Below are 26,902 nucleotides of genomic sequence, written 5' to 3'. Positions count from 1 at the left end.
AGCCAATCTGGAGATGCCTGGAGCATTGCACATTGGTAAATGCTATGAGCATTGCACATTGGCAAATGCTATCTTAGGCTTGGTTCGCAAAGCCTAAAACGGGAGCCAATCTGGAGATGCCTGGAGCATTGCACATTGGCAAAAGCTATCTTAGGCTTGGTTCTCAAACCCTAAAACGGGAGTCAATCTGGATATGTCTGGAGCATTGCACACTGGCAAATGCTATTTTAGGCTTGGTTCACAAAGCCTAAAACGGGAGCCAATCTGGAGATGCCTGGAGCATTGCACATTGGTAAATGCTATGAGCATTGCACATTGGCAAATGCTATCTTAGGCTTGGTTCGCAAAGCCTAAAACGGGAGCCGATTTGGAGATGTCTGGAGCATTGCATGTTGGCAAATGCTATTTTAGGCTTGGTTCGCAAAGCCTAAAACGGGAGCCAATCTGGAGATATCTGGAGCATTGCACATTGGCAAATGCTATCTTATGCTTGGCTCACAAAGCCTAAAACGGGAGCCAATCTGGAGATGCTTGTGAGCATTGCACATTGGCAAATGCTATCTTCGGCTTGGTTCACAGAGCCTAAAAACGGGAGCCAATCTGGAGATGTCTGGAGCATTGCACATTGGCAAATGCTATCTTCGGCTTGGTTCGCAAAGCCTAAAACGGGAGACAATTTGGAGATGTCTGGATCATTGCCGATTGGCAAATGCTATCTTAGGCTTGGTTCACGAAGCCTAAAACGGGAGCCAATCTGAAGATGAATCGTAAAACAGGAGCCAATCTGGAGATGCCTGGAGCATTGCACATTGGTAAATGCTATGAACATTGCACATTGGCAAATGCTATCTTAGGCTTGGTTCGCAAAGCCTAAAACGGGATCCAATCTGGAGATGCCTGGAGCATTGCACATTGGCAAAAGCTATCTTAGGCTTGGTTCGCAAACCCTAAAACGGGAGTCAATCTGGAGATGTCTGGAGCATTGCACACTGGCAAATGCTATTTTAGGCTTGGTTCACAAAGCCTAAAACGGGAGCCAATCTGGAGATGCCTGGAGCATTGCACATTGGTAAATGCTATGAGCATTGCACATTGGCAAATGCTATCTTAGGCTTGGTTCGCAAAGCCTAAAACGGGAGCCGATTTGGAGATGTCTGGAGCATTGCACATTGGCAAATGCTATTTTAGGCTTGGTTCGCAAAGCCTAAAACGGGAGCCAATCTGGAGATATCTGGAGCATTGCACATTGGCAAATGCTATCTTAGGCTTGGTTCGCAAAGCCTAAAACGGGAGCCAATCTGGAAATGTCTGTGAGCATTGCTCATTGGCAAATGCTATTTTAGGCTTGGTTCACAAAGCCTAAAACGGGAGCCAATCTGGAGATGTCTCTGGAGCATCACTGAGATGCCCTTGAGCAAATCTTTGTGAATCACATTTGCACGTGGGCAACTCAAAAATGCACCCATTCCATTGAGATGTGTCCTTCTGAATCCGATATCTCCGATGCTCCCGGGAATCGCCTCTTTTGCTTCAGCTGCCTTGCCTGTAGTGCACGCTGTTCGTTCCCACAGTGCAGGCCCCCTGCGTGCATGCACGGTCGGATTCGTACGTCACTTGTTTGGACTGGGTTTGACATTGGCTGCTTCAGCAGCATTTTTGCCGAGACAGTAGTAGCACTGGAGCCATTGAAAAAGGCCAGCGTAATCAAAAAGCGATCGGTTCACTTGTTGTCCAGCCAACCGCATAACAAGCAAAGATACGGCTTAGCGGACTGTGGCAAACACAGGGTAAAATATTCACCACGGCGGCTGCCCTCGATGGTGGAGGAGGGGGGACGCTGGGGTCATACTCTGCGCTACTGCAAGAGGCCCTGGAAAACCTTGTGCCTTCACGACTACTCAGACACGTACACATATCTCACCGTGCCGTATTTGTTAGTAAGTAACATGGACTTCTTAGCTGCAAAGTAAAATTGCACAAATAAATCCTTGTTCATGTGATTCATGATAATTTGCAAAATACTGGTGAGAGGTTTGCAGGCTGTTTTAAGGCTTGCTCCTGTATTAGCATAGCACATACACATATGCACTGCATTTTGAAACATTAAGGAAAACTCGGAGGATCGCCTCGTAGATAAAGACCGCGCAGCTGGCAGTTGTCACAAGCGGGAGGAGGGTGCCCCAATTCGAGATCTCTGCATCCAATGTCCCCAAGAATCCTTGGGGTATGGTACTACCTATGACATTTCAGAATACAAATAGCGACTCACACGGGTGCTGCTATTTAGTTCCACTGTGTTATGAAAGCTGACTTGATTGAGACTGTAACGCTCAGATAGTGCGACGAACTTAAAAAGGCGAGATTTGCTCCCAAGTAGCGATATTGAGGCAACTGCAGCACAGCTTTGAGGTTTCGGGTATGAGAGTAGAACGTGGACGATCACACTCACAGAGTCATGTGTTTTTTGGCCGTCTCCCAGCCCTCACAACAATCATACCAGCCAGGCATTGTTGGGGACGAACATAACAAGATGGCTTCCATACGCTCTTGAGTGGTGTCATTCCGGATCTCACTCTTGCATTCAGTGTGTGGATGTAAACACACTGCATTCTGGATTAGACCCTGAATGACATCAATGTCGCAGGCCTCCAGCTTTCCCTTCTGCCTTGCCTCCGCTCCCCTAACCCCTCATGTCATATTTCCCACCACTTCAATTTGTGTTGTGTTCCCGCAGCCACCCCGTGTGTTGTCATCTCTCTGTTCGCTGCCTGGGCTTCTCTCGTGTCTTTTATCCATGCCACCTAGCCCCAGTCATGCTTCCTGGCCGCATTACACCAACAGCACAGCTACAAATGTTATTGTAATTGCACTGCACGTCTCCAGCTAACATATATATTACAATCTGTTTTGACAACTTTGAAATACCTCTAAACTTAAAATAGTCCCTTAAATTAATCTATGGTATGCGAATATGTGTGTCATGAATTCGCATACAAGTCACACAGAGAGAAAAATTGTGTCTCATTAACACAGTATCTACTAATGCTTATGATATGGACCCAATCCAAGATGCTGTCTATCCTGACTCTACTACAAGAAGTTTTGCCCGATGCCCATTCCAAGATGGCACCCATAATGCTTGACTGCATCTTGCATTCAAATGATTGGGCTGATGTTGCACAGTTACAAGGTAATGACTGTAAAGAGCTCCTGTACAGGTGCCAGCATTGCTATAATTTTAAAACAAGTTTTAAAGGACCTCTTCAGTTTTGTTGGACATATTAAAAAGGTTTTTGTTTAACGGTACCGGAGAAGTGCCTACAAAAATGAAAACATGGGTACAGCCCTGCAGGAGAACCTCTAAATAACTAGTGCTGGTTGCCATTTGTTCTTAATGTCACTTGTGTGTATAAATAGTATATTTTCCATTTCTATGCGCAGAAGCCAAATTCAAAATAAATGTTACTCTGCACTCCTAAAAATGTTTGACACCTCCAGGAAGTTGAAAGATGACAATAGTAGGCCTATCATTTTTTTCTTGATTTTTTTTTAGAAGACCTTCCCACACCAGTTAGACTTATATATACTTAACGATACTAGAGATGTGCTTAAAAGAAAAGAAAAAAATGCTGGAGGCCAACTGGATCCTTCACGCCTCTCTAGGAAGATTTAAATAATACTAGAAGGGCTGATGATGGCATTATTGGACCAGTTATCCATGCACCTGGCATATGGGTTGTTTCTCTGCTTGTTTTTCATTTTTTTATAAACATTAATGAGCAGGTACACACATTGAACTGGTTGCAAAAATACATGAATGAAAAAGCACAGAAGAGAAAAAAGAACACCATCACGGCAACACAAATGATATGACAAACCTTAACACAGTTAATAATGAAGGTCAAGCAATAGTATGAATATTGTCAGACAGACAAAATCAGACGACTCCACCACATAAACCTAGATGAACAAAACCAGGAGTGGGAGACCAAGCCTAAACAATAAAAAGTTCAGAAAATACAAGAAATGATCATCTCGCCTTTAGTGGGGTACCCGGGCTCTTGCAGTGGTCATTGAACCAGGCGTTGAGCAGGCACATGCTCTTTCGGGTGCTGTTCTAGGGCCTGACCTGGTCCCTGAACTGATGTGTTCATAGACAAAGGCCACATTCTGGACTCCAGGGCTGCCCCCCAGCCCATACTTGCCACTAGCTGTGGGAAGAGGGGCAGCTCGGCGCTGTAGGGCAGCCTGCATAGAGTGAGCCACCTAATATCTGTGTGGGTGGCTTGTTTCCCTTATTTGCGCAAAAAATGAAGAGGGGTAGCTAAAGAGCATAGAATACAGCTAGATCCATAGAATTGGTGGCAGAAGATCACTTTTACATGCAGCCTGCTAGCATCATCTCATGCTATGGTGGTAGAACCTATAAGGCTATAAAATATGGTGGCTTAACCACTGTATGATGACACTATTAAGGCTTTTTGGGTTGCACTTCAGATATGATGGCACCACCTGCAAGGCTATGTCTTAAACATGTTGACTTTCCCGGGTTATTGTCGCATTATTGATGTATTTCTCTGCTTGTCACACAATGGTAGCACCGGCACAGCTATACCGTACACACGGCACGGCTATGCCATACATAGTTCCCCACGTAATTCTGCTTCCCTGGTGAATGCCATATTGTAAAATAAACTAGAGTTATGTTTCTGATCGCATCTGTCGCACTGCTAGCTCTTTTGTAATGTTGCATACCATGTGATTTGTGAAGCTATTCCCATGATGGTCTACTTGTTAAAGGTAGCTCTTTAAACAGAATGAATTAAAGTGCAATATTTCGTTTTTCATTTTTACTAGACTTTTCAAGTCGCCTATATCATCATTAAAGCTGCAAATTCCCCTCGACCTGGAAACTGGATTTTGGAACGTTCGATTGATGGTGTTGACTACACCCCATGGCAGTATTATGCCATCAGTGACACCGAATGTTTGACTCGATATAATGTAACACCGCGCCTCGGACCGCCCACATACAAGAGGGATAACGAAGTAATCTGCACGTCGTACTACTCCAGGCTTGTGCCTTTGGAACATGGAGAGGTAGGAAACCTAGTACTATTCTGAAAATAATGACTATAATGCACAAGGACAACCTCCTTTAATTTTGCAGACAGTTTTGTCCATATTAGTAATCCATATTGCACTGACAATGGCTTAAATAGCTTTCTAATTCTTGATTCCTGTTTTGTTCTTGATTATGCAATTTTTCGTCTGTTTCTGTCAATTTTTATGGAAATCTCATGAAACCCCTGCTTTCCCCATGCAGCAGGATGTGTGTGTATCTGCTGGCGCGCGCGCGTGTGTGTGTGTGTGCGTGTGTGTGTGTGTGTGTGTGTGTGTCGCCACCCCCTAACACACACAGGCCCAGCTGCACTCTGCTGTGTGCTTATTAGTATAGATTTTCTGTTTATTTGAAGAAAATACCAAATTCTGTTACAATTCTAATCCCATACATTTCTACTCACAAGTAAAGGACACATCAAAGAACTTGTCAGAATTGTGTGATGGGCAGAACAAGTTCTGAAGTATACAATAAATTGGCAAGCTCCCTTCCAGCGAACCAAAAAGTCTTGGGACAGGCCGCAAAGGGTGGTAAAATATAAGTATATTGCGATCATCGCACATTGTATGTGTATTATTTGTATTTCATTGTTTTGTATAGCACAGAAATTGCACATCTAATACTCCGACGTATTCAACAAGAAGATGGGGTTAGGGTACAGAGATAATGATGAAAGAGCACCTTGGTAGAGGAAAAAAACAATATAAACACTATAAAAATCAAAGAAAAAGGAGATTACATCCCGATATATGATAAGTAATAAAAAGTAGAGTAAGGCAAACCATAGCCTAGTGTTACCTAAGTGCCATAGGGGACCGTAGATGCAAGCGGGGTGGAGGATGGCAGGGTGGGGTTCATGCAGGCTAAAGGCGACTCGCTAAAAGGAGAACTTAGTTCTGGAACCACCCAAGCTTCCTTAAATCTTGGGCACTAGGGTACCAGTCCGATGTCTGATTGGATGGAATCCCAGCAGGCGGGTGGGCTGGAGGTGAACCCGCCCGCCTGCAGAGAGTGAATGCTCCAGCTTTCTTTATACCAGTTATTAACGAATTCTCTTTTAATGCAGCCAAATCTAACAATGAAATGTCCCAGTATTCAAGGGCCGCTCTTCAGAAGATTCCCAAAGTGTGTGTTGGATGTATCAACTGTCTGTCATGTTAGTTACAGTGCAGGCGGCACTCTGCGCTTGTTTTAAACGATCTCCGGTTTAATGGTCCTAATACGGAAGGGCAGTATTCTCAGAGTGTTGGCTGCCAGGACAACACCGGTCATATGGAAACCTATTGTTTCTTGGCCAGCAGATAGTTAAATCGGAGCAGAAGACTTCCTCGTCCGCATGCTCCTTATTAATTTGGAAGAGAAGTGAGCCATCCCAACCTCGAGAGGGGTTCCAGTCTAAATACTGCCACTAGGATGATTCATTTTTCCTTAGTGTTTGTTGCCTCTATGTTACACCTCTTCATTGTTGCTGTTGGGGGAGCAGTCAGAATATATGGCTGGTAATGGCTCTTCATTCTGGCAAGCACTTGCGCGTTCTCAATGTCACTGGGCCTAGTAACTTCACTGTTTTGTTGTCCCCTGTTCCCCTCCCCTCCCTTGCCTTGTCGCGCTCTGAAACACTTGTGTACGTACGCGATAGAAATAAAATATCAATTCAATTCAATTCAAGATTTACACAGACTTTAACCGTCATACAGTGAATGGTGGTTAACTGGTGTGGTAACGCCCAGACACAAGGGCGTTTGGAGGGTATTCGAATGCAGAAACAGGGAATAGTCTATGAGTGTGTGGCCATTGTGGGAATTGCATTTCTTCTTAGTTATGAGACAAGGAATAGAAAAATACCCCAAATGACATCTCTGATGCCCTCACCTCGAAGGATATTGGCACTCATGGTACTGCATTTGAGGGCGTCCTGATCTAACGTTTTTCACCAACGTTGGAGCTCTGTAGAATACGTCATGCAATATTTACATCCATATCTATTCTAGGAGCTTGCGGCACGTGGTAATATTCTCATATTACCCATCCTTGCTGGATTGACCTGCCCGCAGTAATGTTTTACGTCAATCCCGTAAATTCCATAGCTGCTCGTTCAGATTGAAATATCACAGTTCCAGAGTACTGATCCCAGGAACTGTCTGAAATGTCAGTCCCCACCAGTTTCAGGATAATACAGAAATGGACAGACATGTTGCACCATCATGGTAGTTTACCATTTTCATAATGTAACAGATAGTCTTTTAATACCCTTGGTGGGGTTGCCAAGCAATGATGCTATTCAAAACATGGGGTGTATTCACTGGTACAAGCCTGTGTTTTAGATAGCCACAAAGGAGTATGCTCTCGCCCCTCTTTGCTGCTTCTGGCACACACCTCTGCCCCCGTAGCTGCCCAGAGTCTTATTGGCACCCACGGACACCAGATTCAGGTGCTAAGTTCTGTATTCACATTTACAAAAAGTAAAAATGTAACTTTCCTGATGCACATCCAATGCTGTGCTGCGCCTTTGAAGTCCGTTTTTTGTCTTCATTGTGTCATTATAATCAACACAGAAAATGGACTTCTTTCAAATGACGTTAGGTGGAAGATACGTGGAAGATGCTTCAGTAAGCTTGATCTTTTTCTAAACTGAAGACACCTCTTAGCACCCACGCCTGGTGTTTGTGAGGTGCTAATGGCAATATCATCTAACAGGGAGGGCCGCCCCTCGGTAATGTCCATGCCACCCCCAAAGGGGCCCTTAAATTGGGCAGCGGGCTATTACCGCAGGCTATTACCTCAATCAGGCCAAACTGTGCCATTGCCCGAGCCGATTATTGTTCTGAACAGTGAAGGATTGGATTTAAAGTGAAATTACCATTAGCGTGGAGCACACACATTGGGAGAAGTTTGGTGCATTTAGAGCACTATGTTAATGTATCATGCTTTCGGGTAAGGGAGACACTACTTGAAAGATGGGGGGGGGTTACACTAAGCTATCCTGAATGCCTGAGCCATCAGAAAGAACGTCACAATGCTGTAGCCTGTGAGGTGGTGTGCGTGGGTGATGGGGAATAGATAGGCAAACATGAGACCACCAATGATTGCATGACTCTGCCAATACACGTATATGCATACAGTACGGTTCCATAGAGTATGTTTTGTGTGAAAAAAAGCCTTGTGTCTTCTACTCGCCGACTGAAAGAGCACTCACTCATCTGTAGAAGTGTACCCTTTCTAATTTTCTTTGCCTATGTTAGTCATGTGCACAGGTTATTTTTATTCTAAAATGTAACAAAATTTCACCCATATCTACTCGGACAACATTCCATCCTCTGCTACTCTGACACCCTTGCAGTCTTCATCTACCTTGTATCAAACTAATTCCGTGCCATTCTGGGTGTGTTGCAGTTGAGTAACGCCACATCTCTGTGTGGACGTGGTTTTTAGAATAGTACTGCACAGGTAAGCGTCACTTATAGGATGACTGCACACCACACAGCTGGCCGTGTTTTGTATTTGTATATTTATAGGCGCTTAAACTAAAGAGGTTAGTTTCGGTGCTTCAGTTAACAGGAAGCGAAGCGGAAGGGGTGAATTACAACAACGTGATACGTGCATGGTAATACATCATAAGCAAAGTGCAAAAGAGCGGTACATGGTGATCACATACATTGAGTCTGACCCCATCCCATGTTGCAGGGCGGCAGCAGCACAAAGATGCGAGAGTCAAACAGTGGGCAGATGCTTGGAGCCTATCCCATGTTGCAGGGCGGCAGCAGCACACATATGAAAGTCCAGCAATGTGCAAATACATGGTGCCTACTCCATGTTGCAGGGGGGCAGCAGCACACCAATGCAAAGTCAAATCAGTGGGTAAATACATGGTGCCTACCCCATGTTGCAGGGCGGCAGCAGCACATAGATGCAAAGCCAAATCAGTGGGCAAATACATGGTGCCTACCTCATGTTGCAGGGCGGCAGCAGCACATAGATGCAAAGTGAAATCAGTGGGCAAATACATGGCGCCTACCCCATGTTGCAGGGCGGCAGCAGCACACAGATGCAAAAGTCAAATATGTGGGCAAAAACATGGTTCCTTCCCCATGCAGCAGCATGCAAATGCGAGAATTACTAAGGGGACACTATTAGCCTTGGAAGAGAGGGATGAGTGGAGAGGGTGGGGGAGGACATCAAGGGCAGGAGAGGGGGTGGGGGGTACACACAGCATCACAGGTGACCGGGGGGTGTGGGGGCACGCACAGTATCACAGGCAAATAGAGGGGGTGGGGGCACACACAGCATCACAGGCAACCAGGGGGCGTGGGGGTGAAGGCACATAGCATCACGGGTGAACAGGGGGTGTGGGGGCACACACCGCATCACAGGCAACCCGGGGAGGGTGGGGGCACCGAGCATCACGGGCGACCGGGGGGCACACAGCATCACAGGTGACCAGGGGATGTGGGGGGCACACACATCATCACAGGTGACCAGGTGGGGTTGGGTGGCACACACAGCATCACAGTCGACCAGGGGGGCAGTGGGGGACACACACAGCCTCACAGGCGACCAGGGGAGGGTGGAGGCACATAGTATCATGGGTGACCGGGGGGGCAATCACAGGCAACCCGGGGCGGGGCACAAACAGCATCACAGGGACCGGGGGGCTTGGGGGCACACACAGCATCACAGGCCACCAGGGAGGGCGGGGCACACACAGCATCATGGGCAACCAGGGGGGTGTGGGCACACAGCATCAAGGGCGAACTGGGGGGGGGGGCACATACCTGCATATGGAAAAAAATACCTGCACATGGAAGTGAATGGGCCTCATTTCAAGTTTGGCAGTAGCCTTGCCGGTAAAACTGGCAGGCTGCTGCCAAACGTGCAAAATTTTCCAGCGCCTGAGAATGGGCAATTACTGGGGCATTACGGCCCTATCAGACCCGGTAATTGCCCATTGGCGGGCGCTGGAATGAAATGCTCCCCATTCCCATTGATCAATGGGAATGGGGGGGGTCGGATGCACCGGCACCATTCAGTATGGTGCCGGTGCATCCGACATGCTCTGCTCGCAGGTCAGATCTGGCGGGCAGGAAGGCACCCACGAGCAGATCTCGTAGTTTGCCTGTCCGGTAACAATGGTACCGGCAAGCTTACCGGTACTATTGTTACCGGACCGGCAAACTTATAATGAGGCCCAATGTGTTGACTCATTTATTCAGGGGTGTGAAATTTGTTTTTAAATCTACTTGTCCAAGAGATAAAATGTATGAGAAATCTACTTGTCCTGTAGAACTGCCTACATGTCCCATCGTGCTGCCTGAATCAATACCGATTCTGCATCCCTCGCTTCCCTTGTCACCCACAGGCCTTTCACACTCTTGCTGCCATTCTATCAGATTAGAACAGCCATTGCATCGCTGGCAGTGGGGAGGAATCTGACATTAGGTTCTCTGTAAAAAGCGGATATGTCTATTTTTGGAATAGAGCAGACTGTTGGTATCACTGCTGTTGGCATGAACCTTCCAGCACACAGAATGCCTGAGTTTACTGGGCAACAAAGGAAAAGCAGCATCTATAGCTGGATTCCTTGCATTACATTGGTGCCAGCCCCTCTCTAGGGTGCATGGGGCATTTGTTTTCATCAGCCACATCAATCAATTTACATGCATTTTCTTTTTTAGGAAGTAATGCAAAGAATCAAAGAGTCATCGACCACAGAAAACGAGATGAAATGACCCAGGAGAAAGTTAGCTGATAAATAATATAGGATTCACACTGACAAATATGGGAATTTGTTAAGTCTTTATATCACTTGTCACCAGGGGTGGACAGGCCTATAGGGAACTCTGGAGATTTCCTCTGCACCGTGGGCCTCTTTTGTGGGGTATTTCCAAATTCTTTCGTAGGAAAATCATTGGACTTGCTGAAAATGTGTCATGTGTGGCCACTTTGAACATTATTTCCAGGGCCTCTTTTAGTTCCCAGTCCACCCCTGCTTGTCACTGTCAAACAGTATTTTGAAAACCCTGTTTTTTTACACATGGGCATAATGATATTTTACATAATGCACATCAGTGGTTAAGACAAAGCATACAACCCTAATGGGCTTGATATCATGAGCTGAGAAAGTTGGTTGCAAAGCAACACATTGGAATCTGTCAAAGGTTTTTGAACCTGTTTTGCTTCTGTGTGTGCTGCACCTTTAGGCATTCAGGGCCTGATTTACAAAAATGTTTTAACATGGGAAAGACCAAACCTTTTGTAAATCAAAGAGAGTCCTGCATTTGGCATGTTATGGCCTATGAAGCTCATACATAAGTAAGTAGAATTATCTGACCGAGGTCTACTGCTGCTGTAATTAGTTGGGAGGCTGCAGTATTTTCAGCAAGAACCAGCCTGAACCACTTTCATGGAAAAATACCTGCTGGCTTGCTCAAAATGTCCAGATAGTTCTGAATGTACAGCTGTGGTGCATTGCTCTACCATGTCTCTGTTTTTACCTGGAGCCAGTCTGTTTTTATACCTGGTCAGTTATCGACATGTCACTAAGAGATGCAGATTTACAGAGGAAAATCCTTAGGAGTAAAGACTATTCATGAGTTTTGTGTGTGCTCTTAGAAACATTGAGAGTTTTCAAATGTTTTGTTAAGAAAAGGAGGAATGTCGATGTATATCGGGATTGTGTTGGAGTAGAGAAGGTTGGAATCTATAGGATATTGATTGTCTCAAAGATTCAACTTTATGGACCAAACTACATCTTGAAGGCATATGTGTGATTTCAGATAAAGAGACAACCTCCTGCGGTTATACATAAGCATTTCATAAACATATTTTAAAAAGCACTACAATTGATGGAAAAACAGATATGATGTACACTGGCGTCTGAAGAGGTCACTTTCAGCCATCCAGCCAGGCATGAGCTCCATCTGAACTATGGGCATGCTGATATTGACTTCCTGACTAGCTGGAATACCATTTGCTAAAAGTTATGTTCACAAAGCCCACATTTAAACATGTTGGAAAGGACACTGGCAAATGATGGAACATAATTAGCATCAGGTCTCCCTGAAATATATCTTATATTTTTTGCAGCATCACACTGGGATTAATTATAACATTTTATACTGTATTTGGGAAAGGCCTGCCTACTTACAAATAGAGGGAAACTGTGTGTGCATAGCTCCCTCAAATTTAGTGATACATTTTCTGACAGGCATTCTAACGGAATGCACTGCTGCTTAAGAAAAAGCCCATCACTGGAAAGGCTGTGATGATATGGACTAATCTAATCACCAAAAAAGCATTGAGAGTTAGAATGTATAAGAGGGTTTGTGCCTTCAAAAGTAACTAAGGTGCTTGTCGTTCAGGATGAAGGTCCAAAAACAAGTCCGTCCACTGTCCAAATCTAACCTATCTGACCCTACCACTAGTGTAACCAAGTAAGGACAGGAGAATGACTCCCTTCTACTGGTTGCTGTGCTTTGTCACATGGTATTCTATGTTCTTTCGTTCCATTCTATAGACCATACGCAAATAGCCTCTTGTTACCTTCTGGATTACGCTCTGTAACTCTTGTAAGGGACTGATAGTTCTCCTCCCAAACAATCTTACTTTTGTATACGTTCCTTCTGTCTTTCTTATCAGGTTCAAACCTCTCTTCCCAGAGTTCTGTTTCATGTATGAGCTCTGTCTTCCTGGTTTCTTGGGTGTGTGTTTCTCAGGGACCTAGGATGACCTTTCCCTTTTCCCAAGGCATCAAGTTTTCAACTTTACTTCTTTTCCCACTTTGTGTATTTCATTCAGCTCCGCCTTTCATGAATATGGTTTTTATTCCTCATCTTATTTCCAATATTTTTCTCATTAGCAGTGGGATGGTTTTTTTTTAGCTGTAATGAGTCCCTCTTAACTGTCCGGTAAGCCCGTTCGCCGTATTACCTTCTATTCCGAGTGCTAACGTCAGCGGTACCGGTAAGGTCTTGGACACTCTTTCTGCTTCTTCTTTTCTCCATGGCTCACTTGTCACGCCGTCTGTTTCACATACATTTTCGTTCTCGCCTTCTGAATTGAACTTGTGCTGTATCTCGGGTCAAAAGTAGTTTTCTCCCATCAGTGGTATTAGTGCTGTTCTGTGGGTGGACTGCCCACCACCGTTGCTGTGGGGTCACGCCACAACCCATTTTGCTTTCTTCAATTCTCATACACTGGTCTCCCAGCATCTTTGGCTATGTGTCAGATCTCGACTCGCATATGTAGGCTCTGTGTTCTGCGAGAGCTCTGCCTTCTTCTGCTCTGCTACACACAGGGTGCTTCCCCTGGTTCTCTTTGCTTTCCTGCTTCTCTCTGCTTCTCGCCCTCTCTCGCCGTCTCTCACTCGCCTGGCATATCATTTTTCAGCACAGCCAATTGGAGATACTGATTCCTGCACTTAGAAACCAAACTCAGGTACGGTATTAGCGTGTTATAAATAAATACATAAATAGTCTTAGTTTCCTGTTATGGATAGCATACATTCACTTCATCTTTATGGAATTGATAATGTTCTGTTATGTCAGACAAATCCATATAGACTGTCACTTTGAGGGCATCAGGGAGCTCCTCACAGGACCAGGAGTCCTTGTCCCCAAGGGGGGGGGTCTCTCCTCTGAGGTTCCAATTGCCACGACCCCTAGGGAGGGTGTTGTGGAGCGGGCTCACCTCCCTAGCCTCACAGGGGGGGTGGGAGGGGTTCTCCTTGGGCAGAAGAGACAAATTCCCTCAATTCGTCACATGGGGCACTGAGATATTGGGGCATTTTTGGGGGATTTGAACTCTGCCGGATCTGTTCCATCTTACAGCTAGCACTGCTAACTATGTTACAAAAAATGTCTGTCCTTTTGTCATTTTGTTTGACAATGCCACGTTACAGTCCACTGTAACTCCCCACTGGGTCGGTGGGTGGGGGGGAGCAGCAGTGTGTGCTGGGCTAAAGCTCCAACCACTGCCTATATTGCATCAAGAACGATAGTGCCAGGAACTCTTTTCCTCTGTCGGTAGCAGGTGGCACTCTAAGAGGATCGTGACTATTTAATCTAGAAGCCTTTAGTATGTGCCAGCTTTGGTAAAGGGGCCCTGGCATGTCCTATATAGGACCAATGCAAATATCACCCTGGTGGTGTTGCTATGTCATAAGCATGGTGCAAAACATAATGGGTTCTTCCAACTGTGGACACATGATGCGAATGTCTTTCCCTTTGGCCTCACACGTCAAAGGTTGAAGTTTTACACTGTAACTTCGCTCTTCATAGAACGCGAAGGCCCTCACCAGGAACACAGAAAACCTTTCTGTATTGAGGTTTCCTCTACCCTTCCTCTTCATGAGATTGATGTTGGTAGGACCCATTGTCCGTCTCTAGGCGAATGATGTGCATTCATTTCTGCTTTCCAGAAAATAATGACCACTGCTGCTGAGTGAATGCGAAAGGGCAAATGAAGGCATCTGCCCTGAGAAATGCCACACCTGCCAGTTACATATTTATTCATGATTGAAAATGTGAGCATTACGCAGTGTATGTTAGAACATGTGATTATGCAATATAATGTAAACAGCAAGATAATGTTAACGTTAAAGGGTTATCTTTATTCTAAAATAGCAAAGCAGCACTCTGCTGCCCCTTTATGGACACCTGGGCAAATGGCAAGTGCTGATACTGGCACCAACCAATAGACGTTTCCATGCAGGAGCTACTTGTCCAGTGTACAAACACATTTCCAAAACGTGTTGTCCTTGACAACAAACAACTTGACTCCGGCTATAGGATTTCCTCACCCCTGGTTTTAGCTGTGCTACATCTGTCCTTGACAGGGGACAAGTCCTAAAACAAAAGTAGGGGGAATCATTTACATGTGGAATGGAATGTGACATCACCAGAAATTAGCATATCAAGGTGAAATTTGCACATTTCATTCAATTGGCTTTGCATAACCATACAAATTACACAGGGTGAATGGCATTTGCCTTTCATAAGATCAAGGCGCACACAAACCAAGAAAGGATATTTTCTTCTGATAGTGTTTTGAAAACAATAAAAGGTGTGCCTGTTTAAAACTCCCAAGAATCAATACCGATGTTTTCCCTGGAACATGCAGTCCTGAAATGTGACATTTCAACTTTAGATGTCTGTTATTTCTCGTAAGGTTATATGGTGCAGTGGTGAAGTGTCTGGTCTGCGAGTGTGGCGACGGCAGTTCGATAGGTCGGCGTAACCCTACAGTCCCCACCCCTCCTTTTCATGCACTTATCAGACGCACCCTGTCTGTTGCCTAAAACCTAGTACTTGCCTCTTGCTGGCTGCACTACCACTGTTTGTTGCTTTTTATTATTTCTTCATTTACTATTTATTTTTTATTCCTTTGCTCAGCACTTTCCACTTCTCCCCCCTCCCATTCACTTTTCCCTTTCCCTCTCCCATGCACTTGCACGTTCTGAATGTCACTAGGCCTATTAAGATCGTTGTTTTGTTCTCCCTTGTTCTCTCCCTTGCCTCGTCACACGCTGAAACACTTGTGTACGTGCACGATACAAATAAAATATCAATATCAATAAATTCAGAAAAGACAGCCAATGTTTTTCATTTTACACACAGCCGCTAAAATAAACGTGTGGGGTGGCGGTGGCGTTGTTCCGAAACAAGTGGGCGGAAGCCACCCACCCGCTCCCACACTCGACTTGAGCCCTGTTTCTTGAGGAATTTTCAAAGTGCTTGTCTGCCTAGGGAACAGCATCATAGCCTCTTATTGAATGGCCGCTGTCGTTCCCTTTTCGAAATATGGGTGACTTCAGTTTGAGTTTTCAAGGAGAGCGAGAAGAGGAGAGGTGGGGCTCAGTCGTTTGGCTGTCGTAGGGTGGTCGTGGCTCAGACTTCGACAGGATCAAATCTATGCTTCGGCTCTCGTGTTTTATACAGCTAGAAGCACCTAAACCTAATATGGTTGCCGTTCCAAACAGAAAGATGATAGGGGGGACATCGTCTAAACTCATCATGTTGCCATGAGCTAAATTTAGAGGAACGTGCTATGCTCTGGCACTGCCTGAGAGAGCACCACCATGACAGCTGGGCGGGATCATAAGCCCTCACAAATGATGGGGAGCATTGACCTGCTGCCCCTCTTTGCCCAGTGTCCTGGCGATGCTGCCTAGTAGTTTCATGGGCATTGAGTAGTGTGGTTGGACTGGTTCCCTCGTGGGCTGGGACTGGGCTTTTGTGGGAGACAGCAGTCTTTTTTTCCATTCCTACCTATTTTGAAACAGGTCAGTAGCGTGATCGTGGTTGCCATAGTGATATAGCGATAACTTACTGGAGGAGACATGGGAAGGGGCTACTCTTTTCCATTCCACAAAGCATATTCTTTAATTTATTTTTGAATTTGTAGAGCACGCATCAGGGCGCTTCTCTTGGTGAAGGAGGGGGAGGAGAGGTTACAAGGTACAGTAATGGAGCAAATTGTCAAGTGTCAATCATTTGTCTAGAATGATGTCATGTCAGTTGAATAAGGCAGTTTTAGATGTGTTCTGAATGGCCAGTAAGAGGTTACTGAGCATAATTGCAGAGGTAGGTTATTCCACAGTCGTGCAGCGGTGGCAGGGAAACTAGCGTTGCCTGGTTTACTACGCTTGAAACAAGGAGTGCCTAGTCTGTGGCTGTAGAGGCATCTGGCCGGTCTTGTGGAGTTAACCATAGAAATCCACTGCGATAGATAGAGTGGAACAGTGTTGGCAATGCAGCAGTGAGTGATGGAGACTATTTTAAAGTTAATCCTTGCTCTCACCGGGTGCCAGTGGGCTTTTCCTCTGTGGGTACAGGCAGGGTTTCATTTGGGGAGGTCCAGGGCGGCATGAATGGCATTATTCTGGATAGTCTGGAGTTTGTCCAAGTACTGCTGAGAGGTGTCAGCGAGGAGGTAGTTGCAATAATCCAAATGCGATCCTATCACTGCCATAGCAATAGTCAGTCTTGTGAAGAGAGGACGTGTTCAGATGCATTCAGTAGTTTAGTGGTGTGAGCAGCCGAGGAGGCAATCAAGTTGATGTGGCTTGTCATGCAAAGGCTAGAATCAAGGTAGACGCCAAGTGTTTTCACAGCCAAGGAGACCGGGATGGTGCAGGCATCAATCGTGAAGGCACAGTATACTGGGTCGAGCTTGGCAAGGCAGTGGGTGGGCCGATGAGCTGGATCTCTGTCTTGTCATCATTAATGCACAGTTGGTGTTTGGCCATTCAGGTTTGGATGATGTCATAAATGTTGGAGACCTGGCGGGAGTCATGTTCATAGTTGCCTGAGGGTGGGATAGGAATCTGAGTATCGTCAGCCTAGTTTGTGAATGAGATACCCAGTGAGACAAGGTGATCAAGAAGAGGTTTTGTATTAATATTCTAAAAGGTTGGAGGGACGCACGAGCTTTGAGAGACGCTACAAGGGACCTGTGTGGGGTGAGCCGCTGCGCTGTCCGCTTATAATCGGAAAGTTCCATTCCAATTAAAGAATGCTTCTGTAGGTTGATAAAGTGTGGTGTGCTATGCATGGAGTTGAGAAGAGGAAACCAAGTGCACAATTAAGTTCAGCCTTGCAACCTCCCTTTTCACCACACATGTCTTAACACTAAGAGAAATCTATTTTCATGGTTCATTAAAGTCCTTCCCAACAGCGTCATACTTCTATTCCAATCTATCCTCCACTTGGCTCTCCGCAAACTATTTGATCGTATCATCTTCATTCAGACCTCTCTTTACCATTGTTGTCCTCTTAATCTCCCTATTTTATATCACACTAATCGCTTTCATTTTCATGTATTACATTTCCGTGTATTCACTCATTTGCGTGCTTTCCACCATATTAACCGCTGCATAATCTGCACTCTGCTTGCCAGGGCTTGTTTTCTTTGCCCTTGTCTTCCATGAATTCCATGTTCAACACTCATGATAACATTGTTCTTGATTGTGCTATACTTCGCACCAACAAACGATTGTATTATATTAGCACATGGGTGGGTAACGCAACCACACAGATTGTCAAAATAAGAAGTATGCCTAACGGCACAGGTCAAAAGCAAGCCAATAACTGCTCCCCATGACTAGGATCCTGTCCTTATCCACCTGATACCTTGCCTTCCCATTGCCCTCTCTACACAATGTAAATAAAAATGAAAGCCAGAAGGGCTCTGTGTCTTTCCCGCAATGAATTTCTGGCACAGGACACTGGTGCGTCTCCCGCAGCATGCATGATCTTACTTGGTTAGGGCTCCAGCCCCAGCCTCCCCCTTTGTTCGAAGGTCCATGTTAGGGAGAATTCTCAGAAATGTGCTAATTCCCTTCTACCTTAGAGACCCCCTGCTCTTTTGCTGGACTTTAGAACTTTTAATGTTTATCCTGGTGAGAGTGAGACCTTTTTCCCACTCTATGTATATTGTATTTGATTTGGATCCTCTGTTTCTTTTGGGTTTGGAGTCTGACAAACTCCATAGGCATCATCTTTTTACATTGTGACAAACAGCACCTTCAGTGCAGTGGCACAGGGAAGTCGTTCAGATTTCCCAAAGGTTTAAATACCTTCCCCTGGTTACACTACGGTTTCCAAGGGCAGTAAAGTTAAATTGACTTTACTTACCTTTTGTAACTTTGTAGCCCCGCACACTATCTTACATAGAGTGCTGGAGGGGTTGCTTAGTAACCCCTGTGTCTACGTTCTCATGAAACATTTTATGTTACCCTTTCTACCATTTCTTGTTGTAAACATCCTTCATGAGATTTAGTCTACTTGCCAAACAAGGTTTGGTCCTTTGTTCGTTTTGCCTTTGGCGGGATTCACAAGTGAAGGCCGCCTCTGGCTCCAGTATGTCTGGCAGGTGCAGAAAGTGAAGGAGGTGCCGGAAACTCCCTGTGCTTAATCGTTACAGAAATGCACACAAAACTAATTGGCCGGCTGGCTGTCCTCGCAGGACAGCCACCCTGATGTGTGAGTGACAGCTAGGCTGTAAATGAATGGGAGAGACTTGCATAAAAGCTGAGGTATTTTGCAAGGAAGGTAGAGTCGACCACTGGACGAAGGAATCCGAAGAAGAACTTGGAACAGAAGCTTGCTGCAACTCCTGGACCATTGGTTTGCCCGGTGAAACCCTGCTGCATTGATGAAGCTCACAATTCGCCTTGACAAGAGAAGCCCTGCTAAGTACGACTTCTCCCCTTGGGTTGGTGGGACCAATCAACCCCAAGACAAACGCATCTGGAAATCCTCTCGAAGCTGGCTGTACTTCCATTGCTGCTGCAGGAACTGAGTGCCAGGGAAGGTACACCAGAATGAAGTGTATTGTTAAGTCAGACCCGAGCTCCAGGAAGATCCTCCAGACTCACTGAAAGCAAGGCTAACCAAGTCTGAGCCACCTCAACCGAGTGCTGGACCCCAGAAGCAAGGAAAGCCCACAAGTTATCCGAGAACCGCTCTGGTGCTATTCACAAGAAGCTGAAACCACGAAGTGCAGCTGATCTGAACTTTGCCCATTGCTGCTGCCGACCTTCAAATCATACTGCAGGAGTCCCCAGACATCCTCCCTCTTGTCTCCATGACTGAGTCCCAGGAACAACTGGATCTGTCATACTACAACAGAAACAGAAGCCAGCTGGAACCAATTTCTTCAGACCTAAAGTACTGTGAACTAAAGGGTACTTAGCTCTTGCTGTGTAGTTTGCTTGCTCTCAGATGAGACTTGCATTTACTGCCTTTTGTAGAGTTGCTTGCAGCTCTGCCTTTCACAAGCCTCGCATCTTGTGGCCCAACACAATTTCTTTTTCAACAAAGACTCTTTATAACATTGTGCAAGACTTTTTACTTCCCTTCAAGAAGAACTTCAGCTCCCCTAAACTATGCTCAATTTACATTGACTGTCCTGGCTCCCTGATAGACTCTTCTAACCTCTGACTTTGTTGTTTATCTGTCCCTCTGAAAAGTCATACATTCTTTACTTGTATCGCTGGGAAAGGGTTAATCTACATTGCATTGGGGGGACAGCGGGGGTTCAAAAGTGCTTACCTGTTTGAGAAACTTGTTAACCATTGTTTCTTCTGCTGACCTTTTCCTTTTGACACCAAACTCAGTATTGCTCTAAATGTACCAGTGATATATCTATGTCCACAGTGTCCTTTTTATTGAAGTCACCTCAGGGTGTAGGAAGGGTCTCTCTGTGCCATCCCAAAAGGGTATCTACTGATTTATTGAAACTGAGAGGGTGTATTTTGAAGTATATTTAAGTGTTACGTATTTTATCCCTACTAAAGACGGCTTATTCAACTGATTGTTCCATTAATCAATAATTATTTCAATCAAGAAACCTTGAGTGTACGTGTTATGTGTGTACGTGCCACTGTGAAACTATGTTGCAACCCTACAGCTCACATTGACCCCTTTTGAGATAAGCCTGGCTGCTCAGTCACTCTACCAACTTGTGTAGTACAGACTTATACCAAAGGTTGGGATTCTATTGCCAAGAGGACAAGGCTGATGCAGTCTCCCACAGCGTACTGCATACAGTCTTGCCTAACAGTCCCCTCTTTCATTCCCTCTTCTTGGTGATCCCTTTTTATAATGGGCCCCTCCCCTTCCCCCTTATAGATGTACCCCCCACCTGTCCCCGCCCGACAACCCACTTTCTTGGCTTCACCTGTCCCTCCTTCATTTCATGTTTCTGCAACTGCCTCTTTTTCGCTGTCAATTCTGCCGCAACGCCCATCCTTTCCGAACCCTCCTGCCACCTACACTCCGTGCTTTGCAGTGTGCTAAATACCCTGCATTGTAAAACTGTTGTGCTACAGTGCCACGCAACAAAGCCAGCGTGGGAAAGCCATGTCGCCACCAGAAGACATACATGTTCACTGGTGCCCCCCAACATTGCCTAATCACCTCCTTCTCTCTGCTCCCACTTCGGTGTTAAATGCTGCCATGGAAATGAAAGAGAGGCTCCGGCTGAAGCTCTGGCCTCCATTTCCATGAAATCCATCTTCAGTGTGAGTTTTCTTTTTTAGGGCAAAACCAGTTTGTTTGATCCGCACGGCCCACATTTTTCGCTCAAAAGCTGGCTTTTAGCACCCTGGATGCTAGTCCGGGTTTCTAATGGTTAAGAATGCCGAGTCAGCGGGATCTATCTATAGCCTGCTTGCTCAGGGTTATCTACATAGTAGTCAGTTTCTTTATCATACTGTAAAGACATTTGTATTTAAGAAAATGTAATTGTGAATAAAATCTTGACATAACACAATACCATGTAACAGCTGCGGTTTCTCTGGCGTTTTGTCATCTCTATGCACACACACACACACCCACACACTCCCTCTCTCTTTCTTTGTCTCTCTCTCGCTTATTTTCACACCCAAGGAAAGCGACCTTCTTTGAAGCCAGGTCTTTACTCCAAACTGTGAAAGCGGCCTCCTATCCGCCGGGACCACCTGGGATCTGGAAGATGAAAGTCGCCAACGTCGTCTGCACTGTTTCCTTCAGCTGGAGCGCGACAACAATCCTTTGCATTGTTGGGCGGCCGCGTCATTCAAGATGCTCAAGCCCGCTCCCAATTGTTCCCTCAATTCATCAGGTCCATTCATGGCACCCTCTATAATTTATTTCAGCCGCACAATGAGACAGGGCAGTGAAACCGGCGGTGAGTCCATTGTCTATCTCGGGGCGCAGTGGCACTGAACTGGACATCATTCGAAGAGCTGCTGCTCTTTTGTGACTGGGAGCGAAAACATTCTGCTGTTTCCGCTGTAAACTTACTTTACAGGCATTATGAAATATGCTAACGGCAATTGATGCCTTTGTGGCAAATGCAGTTACACAGTAAGTTTACTCGAGTCCCAGCTTCAATGCAAACGCATTACTGGTTTATTTAAGGTTAATTAAGGTATGCGTTTGTTGTCTGTGTTGGGAAGACATGTTATGAAATTGTTACTGAAGGAAACATTTTGGCAATACGCCCCGAGACTAGGACCCGGGGGCATTACCTATGAGCTAATGGCCCGCAGTCGAGGGGCATATTGCCATTAGTGCCCTGGCCCATAAGACTGGGATACTAATTTTCGTAGCTGAGGGAAATAAAGTACAAAACGTATTAAAAAATGGCCGCCGTGGACAGAAAAACGTAGTCCATTTTCTCTTTCCGCGGCGGCCAAAGTAAACAAAGGAAATGGTCGCTATGGAAGGGGAGAAGGGACTACTTCCATGGCGGCCATTCACGTACATTGAAAAAAAAGTAAACAGAAAAATTGCCACCATGGAACTGGGAGATGTGACTACATGTGGTCCCTTGTCCCTTTCCATGGTGGCCTGAAAGAAGAGGGACGCGCACGGATGTGAGCGGGCTTACTCTCAGGTAGGTGCGCAAATGCACTAACCAGTGCGTTTGTTTCCTTCAGAATAACCCGCGCCGGGTACAATATTCAGGATATGTTTCTCTGATACACACAGGAAAGACCAAGATGAATGGATGGACCTAAACAGTAATTTCGAGGAGCATTTTTATTTTATTTGAAGTGGGTGGATTTAGCATGCTCCAGTCACTCTACTCGCATAAAGATAGTTCCCTTTAAGGATACAGGCACCGCTTCCCTTTCGGATAAAGGGGCTTTGTGTGATTCAAAAAGGAGACTAGAATGTGAGCATATTGGATGTGCAGAGCCGTACCCTTATTCACAGACTCGATTTGCTTTTCCAAGTGAGGACAAAGCCCACAAGCTCTACACGTTATTGCAGAAGGCACTTGGGTATATGCAATGCATAGGAGGGGAAGTGGTGACCCTTCTCTGTTTTAGACTGACGACATGATGGCTATGGTCCTCTGTTGCTCGGCCGATAGTTCTATATCTTTAAAAGGTATAGAACTTTCAGGCCACTTAATGACCTGTCCTGGTGAAATGCACTCCAAGCACTCAGACAGGTTCTAGGGGGCCTTTGACTAAATTAGTATCCAGCATGTATGCCCAGTGCTGAAGAATTCAAGGGAGCAGGACAGAGCATCATGGGTGCAGGCACAATCCTTTGACATTCAAAGGTCGGTTCCATGTCATTTCATCGCCTGCCTGTTCATCCCCAGGCTTTTTAACGTGCACATTCCATCGAATGTGCTCATCATATTTTGTTTTTTTTTGGTACCTCCCCAATCCCCCGTCCCACACTTATTTTTTGCTATTGCCCACCCGTCCAAACCCTTATCTGCCCTTTCCCACCCCCCCCATAAAAAATTTGATGACCACATTCGATGGAATGCGCACGTTAAAAAGCCTGGAGATGAACAGGCAGGCGATGAAAGGACGTTGTACCCAAAGGTCAACTTTGTGAATAAGGTGACCTGCGCATTTCTTAGAATCGGGCAACTGAAGAAAAAAAAATGCATTCTCGGCACTATATTTAGACGCTCTGGATTGGCCACAATGAATTAATGCACATGTTCATAACTTGGCGGCTGCTGCATATCAAGTGTCCCCTCAAATCAGATGTGCTTTTATTTGTAGTCCAGTTGCTTTCTCCAGTTCGGCCCAGGGAGTCATTGATAAGGCCAGAGATAGCTGATTGACGAGGACAAATCTTATGGCCCAAGCAAAACCTTCTCAGATCATTTCTCTATGAAGATCTGAGCCTTAAAATGCTGCCATATTGGACTAAATGGCTGAGGCACTCATCTATCCAACCAAGTGTGGAAATTACTTGTTGGTTTGAATGTTTTTTTCAACAGTGCATTCGTTTATTCCCTCCACATTGAATGTGCCTTTTTAGGGATTTACGTTTAAATGTCGAATTGTTTACTAGAAGGTTGAAAACCTCTCATGTAAAACAATGAATTTTCGGTATTTTTAATGTGGGGGAATCCACTGGAGCCCCCTCCACAACTCCCCACTTTATTAAATGCCCCTACCCAACCCCCCATGTACTTTTTGGGGGGAAATTGTTGTTTTGCATTCAAGGTGTCCTACCTCGCAGTCATGGGATTCCGCATGTTGTAGTGATAGCGTTCATTAGAACTGCTGGATACATTTTGCGGTCTCTTTTCATGAAACAAATCAAAGAAAAAAGGGATTGATCGATTTTTACATAGGCACAGAATTCAATCAGTCTCATAAATATGTGGATTGATATAAAGTGGTCTTCTATAGCACAACCTCTCCCATTTTGTGGCTTGGTGGTGCTATAAACAGTGCAGCAATTATGTGGCAATGCTAGCACAACAACATGGCGGGTCCATTCCAGCTAGAAGTTCTGCGCTATTAATCACATTCCTACAGTAGCATATCATTAGCATGAAAATAAGTCTATCTTCAGTTCAGTGGTAATGTTTAAGAGCCATTTACATATGTAGTCATACAAGCACGTGCGGCCACCTACCTTTAGAACTTCATTTTATTTATTGTGTTTGAAAACAACCTTTTAATCATGCCCAATCGAGCGTGTTCAGACTAAGTGGAGGCACCTACTGAACTGTTTCCATGTGGCATTGTGTCTCTCTTTCTAGATTCACACCTCCTTGATCAACGGCAGACCCAGCGCTGATGACCTGACTCCGGCCTTGTTGGATTTCACTTCCGCTCGCTATATCCGGCTGCGCCTGCAGCGCATCCGAACGCTCAACGCCGACCTCATGACGCTGAACCGACGCGACCTCAAGGACGTCGATCCCATAGTTACAAGAAGGGTATGTCAATAACTGTGATCAGATGTTTCCAGCAAAGAGGTCACAACAGAGACAGGTGGCAGATTAACTTTGTGAATGAAAGCTTCCTAGTATTTTTTCATTGAACCCATAGGGCTCGATTCTTGGAATATTTGCCTGGTTCAAAGTGAATTTGCGCTGCTGAAAAGTGACTTAGCACTGCGGACACAAATCCTGATTCGTGGAACCGTGCAAGGTGTATTTCTGCCATACAAAGTAGGGGCAAAGTCATTTTGTACCTCAAAAATGACTATGCACTGACTTTGCCCTGACTTTGCACTGCAAAATTACACTTTGCACGGTTCCACGAATCAGGATTTGTGTCCGCAGTGCAAAGTAATTTTTCAGCATTGCAAATCCCCTATGAACCAGGCAAATATTCCATGAATTGGGCCCACAATGCATAACTCGCCTCTAAAAAGCGTGCAAAATGATAATTCTGGTAAGAAAACATGAGAGGGAAGCATTCTGCAATGAGGCTCACAGACATTTTGCAGCTGATAAAAAGCCTGTAAAGGTGAAACTGCATCATGGGCACATTGTGGGCCTGATTCACAGAAGCTTTTTTATAATAGCACAATCCCATTGGAAAACTCTCTGAGAGTCAGGCCCTTAGTATACAATTAAGCTGAAAATAAGAAAGACCCCGGCAGCAGGTGGTTGGCAAGCGAAATGGAAAAGCGATTCCTTTAGCCTTGGGGTATTAGACAAACACCAGTAATCCAATGCGATTGCTTAATTCTAGCACCCAAAGCAACAAATGCAAGAGGCAGTCCAGTCCACAGCATGGTCTTCACATTCCTCCCTCTCTCAAATGACCGACTTTATATATATATATATTGTAAGCAGTGAGATAGCCCCTGCGAGTTAAGCGCTTTCCTGACCTATCATCTATGTGTACGCTGCTGCCATTTTGCCAGGGCAAACTCAGCCCTTCCTCTTTTTCAGGTAGAAACATTAAGTACCATTACTTTGTGGAAATGTAGTGGGAGGATTCCACACGATGGAATATTGTTCTTGATAACCTGGCGAGGCACGCTGCGCTCTGCAGCCGAAAGCCATGCAAGTGATACAGGGCACTGGGACGGGGGGCGCGCAACTGAGACTTGGCCCGAAACGAGAGCGCAAGAAGGAGTGAGAGGAGAGTGGATACTGGCGCCCCACCCCCTTCATGTTTAGGATGCTTTTCGCCACAGTCCCATAGGAAAGGGCCCCTGAGCCTTTATTTATTTAATGCATTTCATTTGTTGTATTGCTTTGCTATAATGACGTATACAGACAATATGGATATCTATTTCATGATGGAACCCATACATTGCAAAACAGCAAAAGCAACATCTTCATGTAAAGTATAGCAGAACACCTGACTGAGAGACCGATTCATACTAGCTCCCTCCCCCCCTGTAGCGCTGCATCCCATACAATGCGGCGGAGTCCCATGGAAGATTCGGCCCAGCACTGACATAGCCATCCAGGCCGCACCTTAACACTCTTCACACTACTATAATGTCACTAAACTAGTCATCTCTGCTACGAAATGAACACTTGCTTGAAATTATAATAACTTTTTACAAGCAATGTGGTGCTCCTTTGTCTCATGTCGGTTCAGACTACGGTCTGCCGAAGGGCCATTCAACCTACAGTGCTTCAAAGCCATAATAAATCGCAGTAAGACGCTATACAAATATCCGTTCTACGTTCCTTCATCACCAGGTATTTTTTTTATGAGCGTTTTACCTAAATATTTTCAATGAAAAAACTCAACGAACATTTTTTTAAAATATTTGGGGGTTTTCCCCAAGCCAACCCCTATTATTTAATCCATATGCTCAATCCCTCTCACCCCTTATATCCCTTTACCCACGCCCCCTATACTTGTCAATGAGATTTTTGTTGAACATTTTTCAGTAAAAAACTAATCAGAAAGAAATCTGGCGATGAAACGTCAGACCCAAATATCACATAACATTACATATTAACAAAACAACAAAAATTGCAATGCTTTTTTTACACGAACATCATTCACAATCTGGGGGCTTCCCAATATGAAACAGCACATTGGTTTTACTC

The 26,902-nt window shown here is 45.2% G+C and overlaps 1 protein-coding gene across 2 annotated transcripts in view; it reads left to right on the top strand.

Moving 5' to 3' along the window:
- Positions 1-26,902, top strand: part of LAMA1 (laminin subunit alpha 1) — a 679,286-nt gene that overhangs the window by 188,366 nt on the left and 464,018 nt on the right. For both annotated transcript variants that reach the window (XM_069620697.1, XM_069620696.1), the window contains exons 4-5: positions 4,858-5,100; positions 24,635-24,814. In XM_069620697.1, the coding sequence (XP_069476798.1) occupies positions 4,858-5,100; positions 24,635-24,814 (423 nt within the window). The remainder of the gene's footprint in view (positions 1-4,857; positions 5,101-24,634; positions 24,815-26,902) is intronic.

This window comes from Ambystoma mexicanum, chromosome 5q, assembly GCF_040938575.1.
Source record: "Ambystoma mexicanum isolate Mex_15411 chromosome 5q, UKY_AmexF1_1, whole genome shotgun sequence".
NCBI lineage: Eukaryota > Metazoa > Chordata > Amphibia > Caudata > Ambystomatidae > Ambystoma > Ambystoma mexicanum.
Note: the sequence above shows the minus strand (reverse complement) of the source record. Positions and strands in the feature narration are given on the sequence as shown.